Genomic DNA, 17,787 nt, shown 5'->3' on the forward strand with positions numbered 1-17,787 from the left:
CAAACATGCTGCTTGTACACAATCACTCTCACTCCACCATCTGTTTGCTTCCCAAAACTATTGCTTTGTCTTTAGTCAAGTGTTTCTTGGCTTTACTAGATAAAGTTGGTTTTAAACTTGCACAACTTTGCAGCTGGACACATAAACTTGTAGCAGTGAAAATTATGAAGAAGAAAAGTAGAAGGGGCTTTTGACAGAGAAGTAAGATTCTGTTCTAAACCTAAGTGAAACACATCCCAAAGGATACAACAGATTTGAAAATAGCACTGATGAGGTACAAGAAAAATGAAGGTTGGAAAGAAGAAAAATATCTTTCTTCAAAAGAAGAAAGAAGAATACATTTTTCTTCTTTTGACAGAAGTCTGGGAATAATGTACCCAGCAGCTCTTCTTTTATGAAATCTCCAGCCATCAGCATGAGCCATAGTCTCCATTTCTATCCACTGAGTAGCTTTCTGTTTGAGGAAAACAAAGCAAAATTTATTGGCTTTTATCAGTCAGATTCCCAGTAAATGCAGAGTCACTTGTGATCACAGAGAGCATATTAAGGTTAGAGAGTTAAGGAAGTGTCCTGCTCCTCCTTTTGAAGAGCTCATCTGGCAGATCAACTTCTATAGTCTTTTGCAGAAAAGTAGGCTGAAGCTTTCAATGGAAAAAATAAGAATAGAAATACTAAGCTGTTATTCTGTCTTTGACAAAATAATTCCACATCTAGGATTTAGCTAAATGTGTTGAACTAAAAGGAGCTGTTACAAACTTGGCTTGTTTTCTACCTTTGCAATAATTTTATGTATTTTATTGTTCATGAGATGGCTGCAGTAGTTCTCCAGTAAAATCTTGTCAGGAAAGGTGCTTAGAGACCTGTGGATGATGCCAAAGCCATGGAAAATATGGACAATCTGGATGTTTCAGAAAGCACTTGCGGACTGCTGCAGTGCATCTTAGGTGTTCCACAGGAACAGCAGGAGAGGTACTGAAGCAACCACACATACATGCAAAGTAAATAGTTTGCTCTGCCACTGCATTAGCAAGGAAACCACTTCAAACAACTCTCTCTACCTAGGGAAAAATGTAGTAATAATAAGCAATAGCAGAAGTCTCCACTCCTTGCCCCAGAGGTTGTCTACTAATCCTTAGGAGCGTTTGCACTCTGCAGGCTTCCTTTTTCGATCCTCATTTGTCACTGCAAAAATATTTGTATGGGTCATAGGCATACTGCAATTAAAAAAAAAATATTAGAGAAAAAATGTTCACCAATGAATCCCTTTATATATGTAAACAAAAAACAATGGATGTTCTCTGAGGAAAACAGAAACTTGTTAAAGAAGCTAGAAATCCTTCCTGCTTGTGAGTTGCTGGAAGCCCATTGTGCTGATGCTTCTTAAAGGGAACTAAATGCACTTGTGAGGGTTTTCTTTTCTTTCATTTCAAAAGCATTCTCTGGTTTGAGATCTCCCCATAGCTAATTAAAACAAGAACACAGGGCGACATTAGTTATGCACCAGAGTGGGAGTCAGAAGATGTGAGTTCAGTTCCCAGCCCTGCCACTGACTTCCTGGGTGACCTTGGGTAAGCCTCTTGATGTTGATTTTCAAAAGACCTCTGGGGGCCAAATTTTCATATTGAAGTTTGGTTTTCAAAGGAGCTCAGTATCTAGTGATTTCCATGCTGTTGATTATGGCCAGAATTTCAAGCAAGCTCAGCAAGAAATAGGCTGAGCTCATTTGTAAATCAGGCTCTTAATCTTTTTCTGCCTCAGTTTCCCATCTCTGAAAGTGCTGGTGAAATATTCCCTTGTCTGATTGTTTAGACTGTAGCTCTGCAATGCCAGAATTGTCTTTTCATGAATGTGTATAGTGTCTTGTACAATCTTGTTTAATCTCTATTATGGTTTTTAGGCATTGCTGTAATGATTGTTACACCAGTGTTCTGTTTTAGCAAAGAAAGAAGCTGTAATCAGAAGAAAGCTTATTATTGTGTTGCTTCTTGGATCTGGGTGAAGATCTATACTGATTTCTTTAGTTTACCTGGGAGGCTGTCATGTGGAAAACACCAAAAGCTGTATTTAAGATCAGGATATGTAGGTGAGCTGACTTCTCTCATCCAGCAGGGACAGTTCATCTATCAGAGCAGCCGGTTAGGTCGGTTTGGTATGATTTGATTTGTCAATAATCTTTATTGACTGTCTCCTACTACCTTGTTATCCTTTAGCTGCTTACAGTCCAATTGTTCAATAATTTGCTGAAGAAAATTTTCAGGCACTGAGTGGTGTGACTTTCCATACACCTTCCTGCCTCTCTGGTTAATAATGTGATTCTGTTTGTAGTTCCTACTGCACCAGCTCTGTTTGCACTTTTCCCACACTGCTTTCATGCTCTTGCAACATCTCAGAGCAACATAACATTCTCTGTTGGCAAAGGCATAGAGTGCTTCTTCACTTCATAAGTGCTGTTTGCTTCCTGGGACCCACTACAACCCATTCCTGAAATTCCAGATCAGCATTGTCAGTGATAATCGAGCTCCTGGTTTCAAGCTCTGTGCTGTACAAGCCAGAGGCCAAATGTAGTAACCCAGGAATGTGTGATTGCAAAGACTGTCACTTCCCAAGGAACTCTGCTTACTGCTAAATGACTGCCCTTTCCACATACCTGTGGGTGTCACTAATACGGTGACTCTTCCCTGCTAGGTTTGTCATATATGGGTGGCCAGCACCTCAAGCAGCTGAAAGTTTGGAAGTGATAATTTCCTATGTTTACAAAAACAGCAATGCACTTGCTGCTGTTTTCCAGATTCCCCTGTACTCTCAGGCTAGAAATAGTTATTATTCAACTATTTGCCGTCTGAAGAGTCCTTTAACTTTACATTTTTGTTTACATGAAATGGGATGCTATACCTTGATTAGCTCTGCAATGAAAAATCTAGCTGGACGCCTCTAGGAAGTGTATGATCTTGGCTGTTTTTCAGTAAAAGCTGAGTGTGTTTTGTCATGGGGAGAGCTTAACTGTGCCATTTGTCTGTGACTAGAATTTTCTATTGTTCCATTTTTTAAAGGAGAGACTCCCTTTTTGGTCTTTACTAAAAGTGCATTTCATTTTCTTGATCTAACAAATAATGTTCTAAATTGTGTTACATGTTCTAGTGTTGGCATGCATGCCATGCCAAGGTGGTATTTGATTTCAAAAAACTGTTATCTGCCAGGACTGGTATCTGTAAATAAAACCTTGGAATCAGGGAAATACTATACATGGTTTGGGTTTAAGGGACCTTTAGAGATTACCTAGTTCCAACCCCTCTCCCATGGACATACTCTGCAAAATCAGGCTGCTCAAAGACCTGTCCAACACTTTCAGGCATGGGGCTTTCACAGCTTCTTCTGTTCCAGTGTGTCACCACACTCACAGTAAAGAATGTCTTCCTCACACCCAATCTAATCTGTACTCTTGCAGTTTAAAAGCTCTGCTCCTTGCCCTGCTGCTGCAGGCCCTGGTAAAAGTCTCTCTCCAACTTTCTTCTGATCCCCTTTAATATATTGATTTAGTCCTTAAAAGTTTTCCATTCCTTCCAGTTACTGAACCGAGCTCCCCCATATTATTACTAGCTCTATCCAAATGTATAGAAAAGGAGGAATCTTAAACTACCTTTACAAACCAGAAAGTGTCAGTAACACTGAGCTACCCTAAATTCTGGGTTGTAAGGCTACAATCTGCTTGATTGCTGATATGAAAGAAGCACTGACAAAAAGGTGATTCCTTGGAGTAGCTCTTCTGTATTCAGTTTTGGTCTCCTTCTGTAATTAGTGCAGTTTGATTGTTTCACTTATATGAAACTGTTTATTTTGAGATATAAACCCTCAATCTTCCTCAGCATCATGTAAGGATTGTATGTGTTTCTGCAAGGGCTGAAGTGCCAACCAAATAGTGCAAGAAAAATTAATAGTTCTTAAGAGGTAAACGATGATGTTATTCCATTCTGGTAATAAGACTAAAATAATGAGTGTAATGTTAACTCCTTTGCTAGAAAGATGAAGACTGTGCAGGGTGCCCTGTGATTTAGCTGTGTGCTTATTATCCTTATTACAAAGCTCCGGTGACACTGCAACTGCTGTCCCATCAATTCAACATTAGATTCCCTTGTTCTGCTTGTCCTGCTCTGCAATTCTTGTTTCTGCTGCTGTGTGCATCTGTGCTGAGGCTGTTCAGGTCCTTTTTCTGTCCCAGTTCACTCCCCTATTAAAGCTGATCTGGAGAAGAAAGTGTAGGCATAGAGCGACCTTGAGGGTTTAAAAGACTGTGCCCAGTGTTGGACCTTAGTTAAGCCCCTCACAGTCATCCCAGCATGTTTGCTATAAAGCACAGGCATTTCCAGATTGTCTGTTCTGTTGTCTGCACCATGCAGAATGTCAAGGTGAAGTCAGAAGTGCATGTTTTGTGATATAAATGACAGTGATAGAATGATAAGAGTTTTCTGATGCATGTAGCATTAAAGAAGGTGCACTCTGCCAGTTACACTCCTTGGCACATGAGAATCTGCAGAAAGGGATTTAAAATAAATATCAATCAGACTTAAAATTAACTACTAATTACCATCAGAAGCTACAAGGCTTCTGCAGTTATAATCCAGGAGTATTTATAGCTCAGGGCTCTAGCATTAGACTTTTTTCTACTGACTGCCACTCAAGAAGCCTAATCTTACATCACAGGACAGGTTGAGAAAAATCATCTCAAACCAATGCCAACATTATGTTTGGCTGCACAAGGCCACCATGACATTGTTTTGGAGGATGCTCTATATACTGGGATTAGGAACATTTTTACTTTTAGGGAACATTTTACTGAGGGCTCTTACAGTGAAGATCTGCTAATGCAGAATGTCTTCATACACACAGAGGCAATATGTCAACCTGCTTTAATCTAAATGGAAACCATGCAGTTTATGATGGAGCAATGGCCAATTGCTGTTAGTCCCTCTTAAAACCCCCCTAAACAACAACTCAGTTTTATTTCTTATTTTGTTTTGATATGAATTATTATTTTTTCTTTGTTTTCATGTAACTTAGCAAAGATGTATTATTTTATAAATATGACTTACTAGAAAATTACCATGTGTTCTCCAGTGCAAGTGTTGGTGTTTTTAGAATAAACAACCAGATATTGTGCAATTACTAGAACATACTGGTTTTTTTCTGTGTTGTATTTTTTGCTTTTAGTGTGGAACTGATGCATTCACTAAGAATGTATTTGGAAATCATTTGTAGCCTTAGTTGTCAGGGGTAAGACAGTGAGGTCTAATGGGAAAGACAATGGTCTAACACACAGGGTGCTGGTTGTTCTGGATGTGTTCCTGCCCTGTGCCTCAGTTTTCCACCAATGAAATGGTCACAATCATATAATTGACCTCTTTCTGGAGTGCTTTGTGTTCAAGAGAAGCAGAAGGGTGTTAGTACTTCTACAAATGATTTGTTGGTTAAGAAAAATTCCTCTTCTAAGGAGATTGTCAGGACTGTGGGCTGGTAACCAAGGCAGGAGCAGAGCAGGAGATGCAGCCCCAAGCAAGTACCCAGCCAGTGTCTTAAGCAGTGCCAGGCTATCCCAGAGGTGTTCCAGGCAGTGGAAAGCTGCAGAATTCAGAACAACTGGAATGGTGAAATTTATATGCAAAATACAGAAAAAAAAAGTTTCTATTAAAAAACTTGGGAAATTAACACAACTTCTCTTTTTATACATCCTAATAATAAAGCTCAAAAGGTTACGTGGATATATGTAGTGCTTCACTGCACATTGAATTATATTCATTTCATGTTACATTTTAAAATTAAGTAAACTCATTTTGAAAGTAGGTAAGAATTTTAGAAAGCATTGTAAAGTATTAAAATGCATCACTAAGAAGAAAATTCCAAATGCTGTCTTCATTAAGACTTATTTTAAGATAAAATATAGCACCTAAAAATTTCTTTCAAGTGCTTCAACATTTAGGGGGTGGAAAAAAGGGTATTTTGTTCTCACCATTTTGTTTTCACATTTTCTTATTTGTACTCACGTCTTTATTCAAGAACAATATTTTACATCAGTCTTCTGGTAAAGAGAAGCACATCTGTTCTCCCCTCCTTTCTTTGAGTGAAAGGGGTACTGGAGCTGTTTTTCTGTATTATAAATCTGCCCATTCTCAAAGGTGACAGATTGCTCTTTCCTGTGCTTTCTCTGCAGTTTCAGAGGTGCTGAGCCTGTGTCATTCTTGCCAATCACAAAATCAACAGGTTAGTCTTCAGGGATTAGAGCTTCATGCCTCTCATGGTATAGTTTATAGATATTCCTACCTGTGCCCCCAACACATGACAAACTCCATGTGTGTATTCACAACTCTCCTGGCACCAGGGCAGGTGAGTTTTTACTCTAAGGTGTTTCCAGAGAGCTGTTTAGAATAGGAAAACAGAGAAGTCTTTGTCAAAAAGTCTTGTGAGGAGAATGTGAAGAGACAGATTGAAATGGCAATCTGAGTGCTAATTTTCTAGGGATATGATCATTTGGTGTAGCTGGGGGGTTTTCTGCTCCCTGGTTCCATAGCAGCCTGTTGGATGGATGGACTGCAGGGACACTGCTACCTGGTGTGCTTGCCCCATCACTGCTCTTTGTGTTTTCTGTCTGTTATCCTGGAACAGTTCTGTTCAGGAGCATATTCTAGCAGAATGTTCCACCTGAAAATCCCTCACCAGTGCACCTTTTTAGAAGGGCATGTCTACAAGAACACACAAATGACATACTGAAATGGGCAAAGTGACTCCCAGCCACAGAGGTTACCAGATACATGATGTTACCTTTTGTTGACAGTTGTCATAGACATGATTTCTGCTTGTAGAGAATACTTACAATGGAGTGTTCTGAGAAAATATGAGTTAAATTTACAGAGTAGGCCATCCAGGGACTGCTAGGGACTTCTGCAAAAATGGATGGGCCTCCCCTCCACTGTCAATACCAACAGCTGTCCTCTCACCACTCCAGCCCAGGATTAACAGTGCCTTCCTCAAGTCCAGTGTGGAAGTGGATTAGGCTAAACAGCCAAAAGGCACTCCTAGTGCAGAATAGGAGTGTCCACACACTGAGTTAGTGCCAAGTAGTTAATGCATTCTGAATTCACACCCTCGCTTATTTTGCAACAACTTCCCTGTGTAGGCAAGCCCTACATGTTCATGTCATTTGATGGTTAGCATTGCATCAGTGACATTCCAGATTCTGACCACAATGTTAGTAATGGAAAGTGGTTCATCTTCTAATGAAATGGTAGGCTTTTTTTTTCCTGGTTGCATCTTTTGCAACTTTTTCTTTCATGTGCCTGGAGTGAATTTCTTCATTTTCCAAATGTGTGTGATATTCTTCTCATCTCTGATACATGAAATTATGCTCTCTAAGCATGGCAATTGACTTTACAAATTATACTGCATGAAGCAGTGATTGCTCAGCCTTTTTTCTTCTGAAGAGCAGGAGAAAGCCCAAGTAATAAAAATGTATTTACAATTTAGTAGTTTGTGTCTGATATATTTTTTCCTCATAAGATATTCCAGTTTTCATGTTTTGTTCATACTGTGGCATCCTTCATACTTGTGCTGCATTGTCCCATGCCTGGCTTGCATTCATGTAGACCTAGAGTTTCCTGGTTTTTTGAGCAGTGTTTATCAGTTTGGTTTATTTTCAGCAAGTCTCTGGTACTTAACCTGCTTCTTAAGTTTACATGTCATTGTGGGCGATGGTAGTTAAGACGGAAAAATACGACCACCTTAGGTTTTCCAGAAACAGTATCTCCTCTGAGCTTACTGATGAGCCTTCATGACATCTTTTTAGGTAATCTTCATCTCCCCCAGCAGCTTCTTCAGGCTGAGTCCAAGCAGCAGCAATGAGGAAACTGCAGTTTAAAATGCCATCCCAGGACTTTGAAGTCTGGATTTCTCATGTTTTTTTGCAATAACAGAAGGAGCAAGAAAGCTGCCTCTTTGTTTGCCTACCAAATTGTTTGAGTTGTGTGGTTTAAAATCAAAGATATCCTTTCTGTTCTACAGACACAGTTCCCACTGAATTTCAGTGGGAACAGTCTGAATTTCCCAAAATCTAAAGGCAAAGTTGTTCTCTTCTCACTTTGATTAGTGTGTGAGTTGGAGATTTCGCAGGGTTTTCTGGAGTTCTTGTTTTTTCTTTCCCTAGGATTCGTAGTCATATTTTATTATTAATATATTAAACAGCAAATTGTATCTAGCTGCAAGTGTCTTTAAATCTCCTTCACATACATTATTTCTGTAAGAGTTGTCCAATAACATTTCCATCAAATCACAGCTTCTCTTCATTTAAAGGCCATTCTGGAAAACTGGCATCAAGCAGCTCTACCCAGCAGTGAATGGGTAAAATGGGAACAGCATTTCCATTTAGAATAGTGTATTTTATAAGACCTGTAGCTTAGTGGGACAAAGTACTGTGAAATATACAAGTGCTCTGAATTTGACGGCATTAAAGGAGTTTTTGGAGGATTGATATTTAGTGCAAGACATGATCCTTTCCTTCTTCACTATTATGTAAAGGAACTAAAAATTTGGTAATACATTAATCTAATTTGTATTTCATACTCCAGGAAAATAAGAATGGCTTATATTTACAGGATTGCCATTTTATTTTGGATGGACCAAATGCACCTCTGTGTGCTTTTTACACAAGTTCCTGTCAAACAGGGCTCATACAAAGCACTTGGCAGTAAATTACCAGCAAGTTGCTTGGCCTGGGCAGGAGCAAGTAAATTTGCAATTGCAATCTGGAGCAACATGTTAGAGGCCACCTTCCTTAGATCAACTTTGTATTGCAACACCAGCAAGTAATCAAATTGTAATGTACTTCAATGCAAAGCCTAGTTTGGCTTGGTTGGCAAATTAAACTATCACATGCCTCTGGCAAAAAGTGCAAAGCCTTTGAACTGTTTGACTGCAGCTGTAGCTTGCACACCTTATTTTCCCTCTTAAAAATCAAATTAAACTGTAACCTGCAGCCTCTGCAGTAATTTTCAAGGAAAATTAAACTGTTGCTAACCTTTCTAGCAAAGATAACTGTCTCTAATCAAGCTGAAAGGTCCAGGACGAAATTCCCCTCTCCAAGTTTAGACAAATTCATTGAAGGAAAACTCCAGGGCTTATTAAGTATGAAGATATTACCTCTGACTCAGGAAGTCCTTGGCCACAAATTGCTAGAGACTGGAGAGTTTGCCAGGAAGGTATTACTCTCTGTGTCCCCTCTTCTTTCACTCCTACAGCATTTACTGCAGATCCATCCTTAGGGGAGGACACTGGACAGTTGTTCTGGTGTGCTTCTCTGGACTGAAGGCTAACCCAAATTCAGAGCAGTGATGGGCATGCTGACCCACTTTCAAGCATTACCTGCTGTTCTCAGCAGTGTCAGGTCCTTCCTTTAGACTTGGCCCTGGCCTTTCCTCAGCCCAGATGTCTTCTGACTCCTAGAACACAACTCTTGGATGTGACAGTGTCCTTCACCTCCCCCACCTTTCATTATTTTCTGTGCCCTGCTGGCAGGAACACTTGGCATCTGACTTGTCCTCATAACATTCATGTTTTTCTTGGAGCTCTCAGAGATAGGATTTTTCCCAGCCTGGATGAGTTGCTGTTATTTCTATGGAGTCAGCAGTACAATAGACCCTCTTGGGAGCCAAGACCTTGTCTGTCTGGTGTCTCAGGCTTACAAAGACTCAATCCCACATGCTTAACATTACCCTTTGATTCTCAGGATTAGTGTCTGACTGTGGCAGGTGAGAAGGCAGAACAGCCCAGCACAAAAGGAAATAAATCAATTGAGTTTACATTGCAACATGTACTCACTGAGAACCAGGTTAGAGAAACAGAAATTGGGGAGAGGGCATTGCTGACACTGGGAGCAGTGAGCAGGCAGCAGTCTCTTGGTCACAGAAATAACAATGACAGTGGAGAGGATTTTTCCTCTCATGTTTTTTTAACATGTATATTATCTATGCTTAGTATAATTCACAATTCAGCAGTTAATGTCTCTGAACTATGGTTTTCCTATTTTTAAAAGTTCTTCTTGGCTTAAAAGTTCTGAGTCTCTCTCAGCAGAGTAAGTAAAAACTGAGCAAAGGCATGTTAGTCACAATATTATCAAGAGATGAAAGTGATAAAGATATAAATTAATACCAGCTTTTAATTAAAATTGAAGAAGTAAAAAAACCGTTGGCAGTTGCAAAATTCATTATGATGTGTTACCAAAAATAGATACCTTTATAAGAATGCAGTTTTATTACAACAGCTGTAAACATCATTGCTGAGATAGCGAGATAGAAAATGTGTTACTAATACTCATAACATGTTTCAGTTGGCTGGAATGGAAAACTAGAAACTGTTAAGGCACTTAATATGTGATCTCTCAGACTACCAAAATAGATGTATGCACTTCTGTTACTTAAGGCAACATCTGAATTTTGGGAACAATAACTTAGTGTTTTCTGCGTCTGGTTTTAATTTGCAAGGAAAACTCAATTTTATAAAAATATAACCTGACTTAGCTGAAGTATGTATGATCCAGCGTTTTTATTTCTTTCTGAACAATAGTCAGACTTGCAATTTAGATCCTTGAAATTTTCATACATTTCATTTGGTAAAAAAAATCCCTTTGACCTTAATGAAAACATCTTTCAATATGAGGCTACAGATATAGAGCTACAGTTTAGAGCGTCTTTCTGACCAGCTTAGGATGTGTGTGTATGTCTTGTGTAATGTCTGCAAAATTTACTGTCACTGAAAAAAGTGATTTTCCTTTCTTCTCCTGTAATGTAGAACATCAAGCAATAGCAACAAATCTGTGGGTGGTTTATCTGATTTATGGTAATTTGCTATTGACATGCTTGAGGTATTACTTGCATCATCCCAGTCTTGCATATTTGTTTTTAAAAATATTAGCTGGTTATGAAAAGGAAATATTTTAAATAATGATTCATTTGGGCTGTGATCACCCCTTGAAGCCAGGGCCCCACTCTGATAGGCTGTATACAAAATCTTTGCAAATGAAGTGCAACCTGAAGTGTTTAAGATAAGATTGCAGCAAGAGGACACTTTGAATCCAAGAAGATTAATATACCCCACCTACAAGGATTAGGTCTCAACTCATGAAATTTCAACCATTTAACATGAGGCATCTGAATCACCTCCAAAGCCAGTATGGGAAAAAGGTACCCCAGCCTGGGATAATTTGCTCTTTCCAAAGCTGCCACATGCCAATAACTCCAATATTGCTTAGCCTTGCTGTCCTAGTGGGATTTCACCCATTGCTTGGTATTTCAAAAGCTTTATTTAAAAAACCCCTCTTTCCCAAAGTTGTGCAGAAGTTGTGCTTTCTTCAAATACTATGTGCTTATGATAGAATAAACCATATATATGAGCAATTTAAGGATAATTTGTCACAGAGCTTTTTTCTGAAAACTCGTGACTAACACAAGTGCATTTCTGGTGTCCATACCATTGCAGTTTTGGTATTTATAGTTAAATTGTGCCCACTTTTTCCTTCTGATTTGCAAGTGTTTGCCTTTGTTAGGTGGTCAGTATCTGATGAAGGTATGTTAATATTCTTGGAGATTAAAGCCTTGAAATTATGATTGACATTGGACATTTGAGCTCCTTTTCCCCCAGAATCCACACCCTGTTGATTGCATGAGACCTTAGTAGCAGACACAGAAATACCCTTGATGAACGCCTGAGTATTCCTGTGGTATTCACAGGAGTAGAATTATAAGATGGCTTGGGTTGGAAGGGACCTTAAAGGTCACCTAGTTCCAACCCCAATACCTGGGGTAAGAGCACTGGGTCAGAAACATTCCTAAATGGTTGGAATACTGAAATGGAAAGAAAGGCAAGCTCTGTTAAGGAGGAAGGTCTGGAAATAGGCCTGGCATACCAAGAGGTGCTGTGGTGGAGCAATGGCTGCAGCATCAATGCCAGGAGTCCCCCAGCCAGGGCTGTGCTGGCTCCCAGGGCAGCGAGCTCAGCCTAGGCTGGGTGTGAGAGGATTTGGTTGCTCCATGGGTGATGTCTGCTGGTATCATCCGGAAGGTGATAGTATCACACAGGCATGCAGCACTGACCATAAGTTAGGAAACACTGGTCCTTAATAGATGTGGAAGACTGAATACCAGGGAGGCAGAGATTGGCTGATAGTGTGCAACAGCAGCACAGGGAACCCAGGCTGAGGCACTGTAGAAGGCAAATCATGAAGTAATTCTGAACTCTCTGTGTTCACTGGTGTTTCTCACTCCTCCCTTGGGGTGCAGTTTGTGCAGCTAGAAAGAAAAACGTTCTCTTTGCTTGGGACACCTTGAGGACTGCACCCCAGGGCCCTTCTCTGCCTCTGCAAAGGCATTGCAGAACTACCCCAAAGGAATGGAAAGCTATGGCAGGTGTTAAGTTTGCTGCTATTACCAGATAAGATTCAAAGATAAACAAATGCATTCAACTAAAAGCCTAGATTTGCAATAACAGAGGAGAGCTAGAAGATAAAACATGTATGTAATTCATTAAGGCTATACTTAGTTCTCTCTCTCTCTAAATATATATAAATATAAATATAAATACATGTATACATACACGCACACACATATTTGTCTCTTCCTTAGCTGCTCCCATGTCTCAGCTTTTGACTTTGGCTAACTAACTTCTGCATGAACACTAGTTAGTGTGCCCCTGAGTGCACAGAGTTGCTTATATCTTGCTTTCTTCTTCTGGTAAAGGTGGAGACCTGCAGATCCTCCAGCTCTAGATGGATTTATTCTCATTTGTCTGCCCTTTATCCCCTGGCATTGTGCCACTGGGTGTTTTCTGGGAATTGTCAGAAATTTCATTCTGCCTCTCCTCTTTAAGGTTACTTCAATAATATTTCTGTTGACCGTGACACTTTTTGGCTTTTGTTTTTCACTAATTATAGTCTTATCAAAAAACAACAGCATCACTTTGTAAATGATACATTATGATAAACAGTACAAATTCCTTTTAAAGTACGTACAGTATGTACAGGCTATACAGCAAGCCCATTTATGACACTCAAATACAAACTGATATTGAGGGTAGGACTGCCAGATCTGCTCCACCTCATCTTTTGTTAGGTTCTGGGGACTCTACCTGTGTGTAACTGGGTTTTGGTGAACTTGAATAGTGAATACCAAAGGTTTTGCATATCTTCAGGCCAGACTGCTCTCCTTCCCAGCCTTTCTTTCTGGCATTGCCTGTAAATAGCCACACACATGCAGCACACACACACACACACGCAAAGTGGTTACAATATAAAAATCCACATTTTCTAAAAGACATTCTAGTACAGTATTTTTTGCAGTGTCTTGTTCATGGAGTGGTGCAGAAACATGCTGTGGTATTTTAGATATCACTGTGAGACAGTGCTTGGCAAATGTTGGATTTTATTAGCTTATTTTAAATATTGGCAATCTACATTAAACAAGAAACTTTTTTTTCTTTTTGCCATTCTACTTTCTCATAAATAAGATCATGGTAATGACACCATTGAACAAATCGATGAAGATTTAGCTGTGACTCGGAGTCAGATGAACTTTATTTGTCCCATTACACAGGTATGTATCACTGCTACAGTAATTGACACAGAAGTAGTTATTTCATATTCTTCATTGGTTTGTGTATTACAAATCTGCAGTACCTATTAAACAACATTATATATAACAACAATATTATAAATTTTAAGCATTTTCAGAAAAGAGCAATAGAGCTTGGGAAGAAAACCCATGTAAGTGGGAATGCAGTGTACCAAGCAGGACCTCATCCCGTATGTGACTGGAATGCCATGTATGAGTGGCAAACACACTTCTGCTGTTTCACATAAAATCTCAGAAGAAGCATTTTCATGGGCATTATCAGTTCCTTTAAATCAATCCTTACTGATTGCAGGTGACAATGAAGAGGCCAGTGAGGAACAAGGTCTGTGGACATATTTATGAAGAAGATGCCATTCTAGAAATGATTCAGACTCAGAAGCAGAAAAAGAAAAAAGTCCGGTAAGCTAAAAAGAATGTGTGGAAAGGCTATTTGCTCTGCTGTGTAAGTGGAATTTTACTCCACTTGTTCTAGGAAATGTATTTGGATTGGAAAGGCTGCAGAAAGTAAAACTTCAGCATTTGCCCAAATCACAGCCTCCTCATTAGAACTAGACACGTGAAGGTGCTTTTCTTTTTAATGAAAACAGTGTGTAAGGAAATATTCAGGAATTGTGTGGGGAAGTTACAGCTACTTGTAGCTGCACAACAGAAGTAAAGAGATTTCATATAGCCATGACTAACAAAGAGAGACCTCAGTTTCCTAAAATTTAGTTGCTGATTTGTTCCCACTGGTTATGTAGCATGCCTTGAAGTAAATGAAAAAAAAATTTCCTCCATGCACCTTCTTTTGCAGTTATATTCCAATACAGCTGAGAAATATTAAAACAACTGTTAAAGTGAGAAATATTAAACCACAACATTTTAGATAGAATTAAAGAATGAGATTAGATAGTGCAGTGCAGTTCCTACCATGATGCAGTTAAATAATTCTTTCCTTATATCACCAAAATAGTCTGTCACTTTTCCACATGGGACATATTTTTTTGAATGAAAAGATGTAAAAGATGAATTTTCAAACCTCAAAATCTGCACAATAAATTTGAAAATGATAATGATTTAAAGAAAAAAACAGAAAAAAAAAGTAGAAAAAGAAGAGGCTTGAACACTAATGCTTTTTGGAGCAAGTTGAGAGGACATATAATCTCATCATTGATTTCACCTTTGTTTTTATACCATTTATGTTAGACCTTCCTGCTTTGGGGCTGATTATTTCATGGAAACTTACCAGTTGTGGACTTCTTAATAAATGTGCAATTTGCTTAGGAAGGTCTGTTGGGGACCAGCAACATGATTTCCCTGAAGATAATGCCACAGGCAGCTTATTTCCTCCATCTGTTGCTCTGGCATTTGTGTGAGGCTCTACACAGTCCTCCATGAGGGTTACAAAGGTGGAGCTGGAGTTTTTATTCCATGCTCCTTCCCTGTTACAGGAAAGCACTGCTATAAAACCAAGCATCAGTTGGGATGCTCAGCCACTATCTCAGTGTCAAGACAGCTTGAAGAACTAGATGGAAGCACCTTGCTTGTGTTACAAAATCTAGGGAAAAATCTGCAATGGGAATAACTGGGAATAACAACAAAACCAGCAACATGGGTGGACAGAAGCTGGAAAAATGAACAGGAATTGGGTAATAGCTCTCAAGTTGGAGGAAAGTGAGTGTTCTGGAGGATAGGGAGAGGCTAAAAAGCATGTGCTTAACAGCCCAATGACAAGAATACTTTCTCTGATACTGAATTTAGGATGTTCGTATCTAAATATTTCTCTGTGTTGTTAAATCCGTCAGAACAATGTCATTTTAGGAGGAATTGTTGTAGTGGATCAAAAGTTTCAGCTTTGCTGAAAAACAAATAGGCTCACATGACTGAATTTTATTTTACCTTTTAAGAAATGGAAGACTAGAGAAACTCTGGAGTTAAAAAATCATATCAACTGTACAACACCCAGCTTTAAAAGCTACCTTATCCTCAAACCAAAATTATTTGTGCAGTCTGAACACTAGCAGTTCTTAATCCTGAGCTTTTAGCTGGCAGCCTTACCATTTTTACAGCAGTTATTCCAGTGCTAGAAAAGCACACACAGAGCAATGCCACAGCTTCCCTGTAACTAAATTAAGAAGGACTCCTTGGTTTTCTCTGCCCAGTCTGACCAACCTACGGTAATTTTAAACTTTCTCATGAAAATGCAGTTACTTTGAAAACCCATCATCTGCTGTGGTGGGAAGATGATGGGTTTTAGCAGGCCAGCTATTGCAGCAAGTTCCCTGTTCAGAATGCCAGTCTGATGGCCTGGCTGCTGGGCTGTGCTCCTGCCAGGGATATTCCTGTGGGAGCAGGTGTCCTGGCAGAGCAGGGCAGGATCCTCGCTAGCCTGGCTCTGGAATCGGAGCTGCTGCTCACTCTGCAGACACACAGTGGCTGTTTCCTCACAAGTACTTCCCAGTTGGAATCCACAGGATGCCTTCAGTGCCCTTGGCAGTGCAGTGCCTGCCTGCCAGCCTTCAGCTGACGTACACACAGCCCGTGCTGACAGACTTGTCACACACTCCTTGAGGCAACTCTTACGTCTCTTGCTCTGCTCACTATTTTCCACTGCCTGGAAGGACATACTAATACTTTATGCTTACAGGAAATGTGGGAAGCTTTCTGAGCACTTGTTATTCATTAATCTGGCAAGCTATTGCTGTATTAAGGTGATAAATGGGAAAACTGAGGCACAGAGCAATTAAATGACTGATCTATGACAAACACAGTAACCTGTGGACGAATCTGGAGTAAAAGTTATGAGCACTGAGTGTAAATAAGTTCAGCACCTCAGACAAATGTTACTCTAAGAGAGGAAAAATTTCAGGAAAAGTGCTACTTCTTACTATAGATACCATCTGTGTATGTTTGGGCTGCCACCGAAGGAAAATGACCTTTGGTCCCTGAATATCTTTTACCCTGCTGTCTTTATCTGGCTGTTTCAAGTAGTTGTAAGACATTTTGTATTTGATTATCATCTAGAGGCTGTTAATTTGGCCCCATTTCTCCTTTCTGAGCTTTCACAGCTCATAAAAAGTCAGGTTGATTTTTACACCAACTAGATAGTCCACTGATTCACCAGTCAGTCATGGCAAGACTCACTCCCTTTTGGTTCCCTAGAAAATAATCTCCCTGCTTATCTGCCAGTAAAGATTATACTGCCCCACTGCAGTTTAGTGAGGTAAGCAGTATCTACCTGCCGGTTTTAGAGGACTGCAGAGAGAGAAAGCAACACAGAAGGGTGTCCATGCAGTGCTGATATCATTGCTGATGAAGGCAGCTTGTGTGCTTGCAGCAAGAGAGTGATATACAGGTGAAAGGCTCCTTTTCTCACTGTGCACCTTCTTTCCTTCCTTTAGCTGATGATTCTCACCAGTTGAGATAGATTTATTTTTTTCCACATAGAAGTGGTGAAGAGGACAAGAGGTAACAAGGAACTGAGAGAAAGAATGAAAAAAAAAATAAATCTAGCAGGTGTTATGCAAATCCCATATCTGTAAAATACAATTCTTCCAATTTAATAGAGTCTCTCTTTTCTTTTTAACAGATGCCCTAAAATGGGCTGTAGCCATGTTGATGTAAAAGGATCAGATCTTGTACGAGATGATATACTTAGAAGACTGATTGACAGTCAGAAAAAACAAAGCTGGTCAACCCAGGACACGTGAGCTGGATATGCTACTGCCACAAAGAAAATTAAATTTGTTATTAAAGGTCTTGTGAGATAAGTTGCTGATTCTAAATAGGTTGTATAACTCATTGTTATTTGTTAAGTGTTTCATTTATAGGTAAATCATTGTTAAATGTTTTATTTATAGCCAAAGTTGAAGGTCTCTGCTGTAACTGAAAGCATTTTTTAAACTTAGGAATATAAGGAACTCCAGTTAAACTTGTTTGGGTTTTTTCTACCTTCCTGAATTTCTAAAAGCTTGCATTTGGTAAATAAAGTATGTTTTGCAGCATTTAAACTTCCTTTTCAGTGTGCTAGTTTCTTCAGCATATTAGCGATGCAGATCCTGCTAGCATGTAACAATGAGTGCTTTGCTCTGTGTTGCAGGTAGTTCTGTTACTGTCTCTGTAACTACTGGGCATGGTTGGAGTAGGG

At 39.5% G+C, this 17,787-nt stretch overlaps 1 protein-coding gene across 1 annotated transcript in view; it reads left to right on the plus strand.

Annotated features, from left to right (window-relative positions):
- Nucleotides 1–17,650, plus strand: part of NSMCE2 (NSE2 (MMS21) homolog, SMC5-SMC6 complex SUMO ligase) — a 128,267-nt gene extending 110,617 nt beyond the window's left edge. Inside the window, exons 5-7 of the mRNA XM_071421788.1 lie at nt 13,537–13,622; nt 13,954–14,060; nt 17,230–17,650. Coding sequence (XP_071277889.1) covers nt 13,537–13,622; nt 13,954–14,060; nt 17,230–17,350 — 314 coding nt within the window. The 3' untranslated portion in view covers nt 17,351–17,650. The remainder of the gene's footprint in view (nt 1–13,536; nt 13,623–13,953; nt 14,061–17,229) is intronic.
- The last annotated feature ends 137 nt before the right edge of the window (nt 17,651–17,787 follow it).

Source organism: Agelaius tricolor, unplaced genomic scaffold, assembly GCF_023055355.1.
Source record: "Agelaius tricolor isolate 1412-34295 unplaced genomic scaffold, bAgeTri1.0.p SCAF_2, whole genome shotgun sequence".
NCBI classification, from domain to species: Eukaryota; Metazoa; Chordata; class Aves; order Passeriformes; family Icteridae; genus Agelaius; species Agelaius tricolor.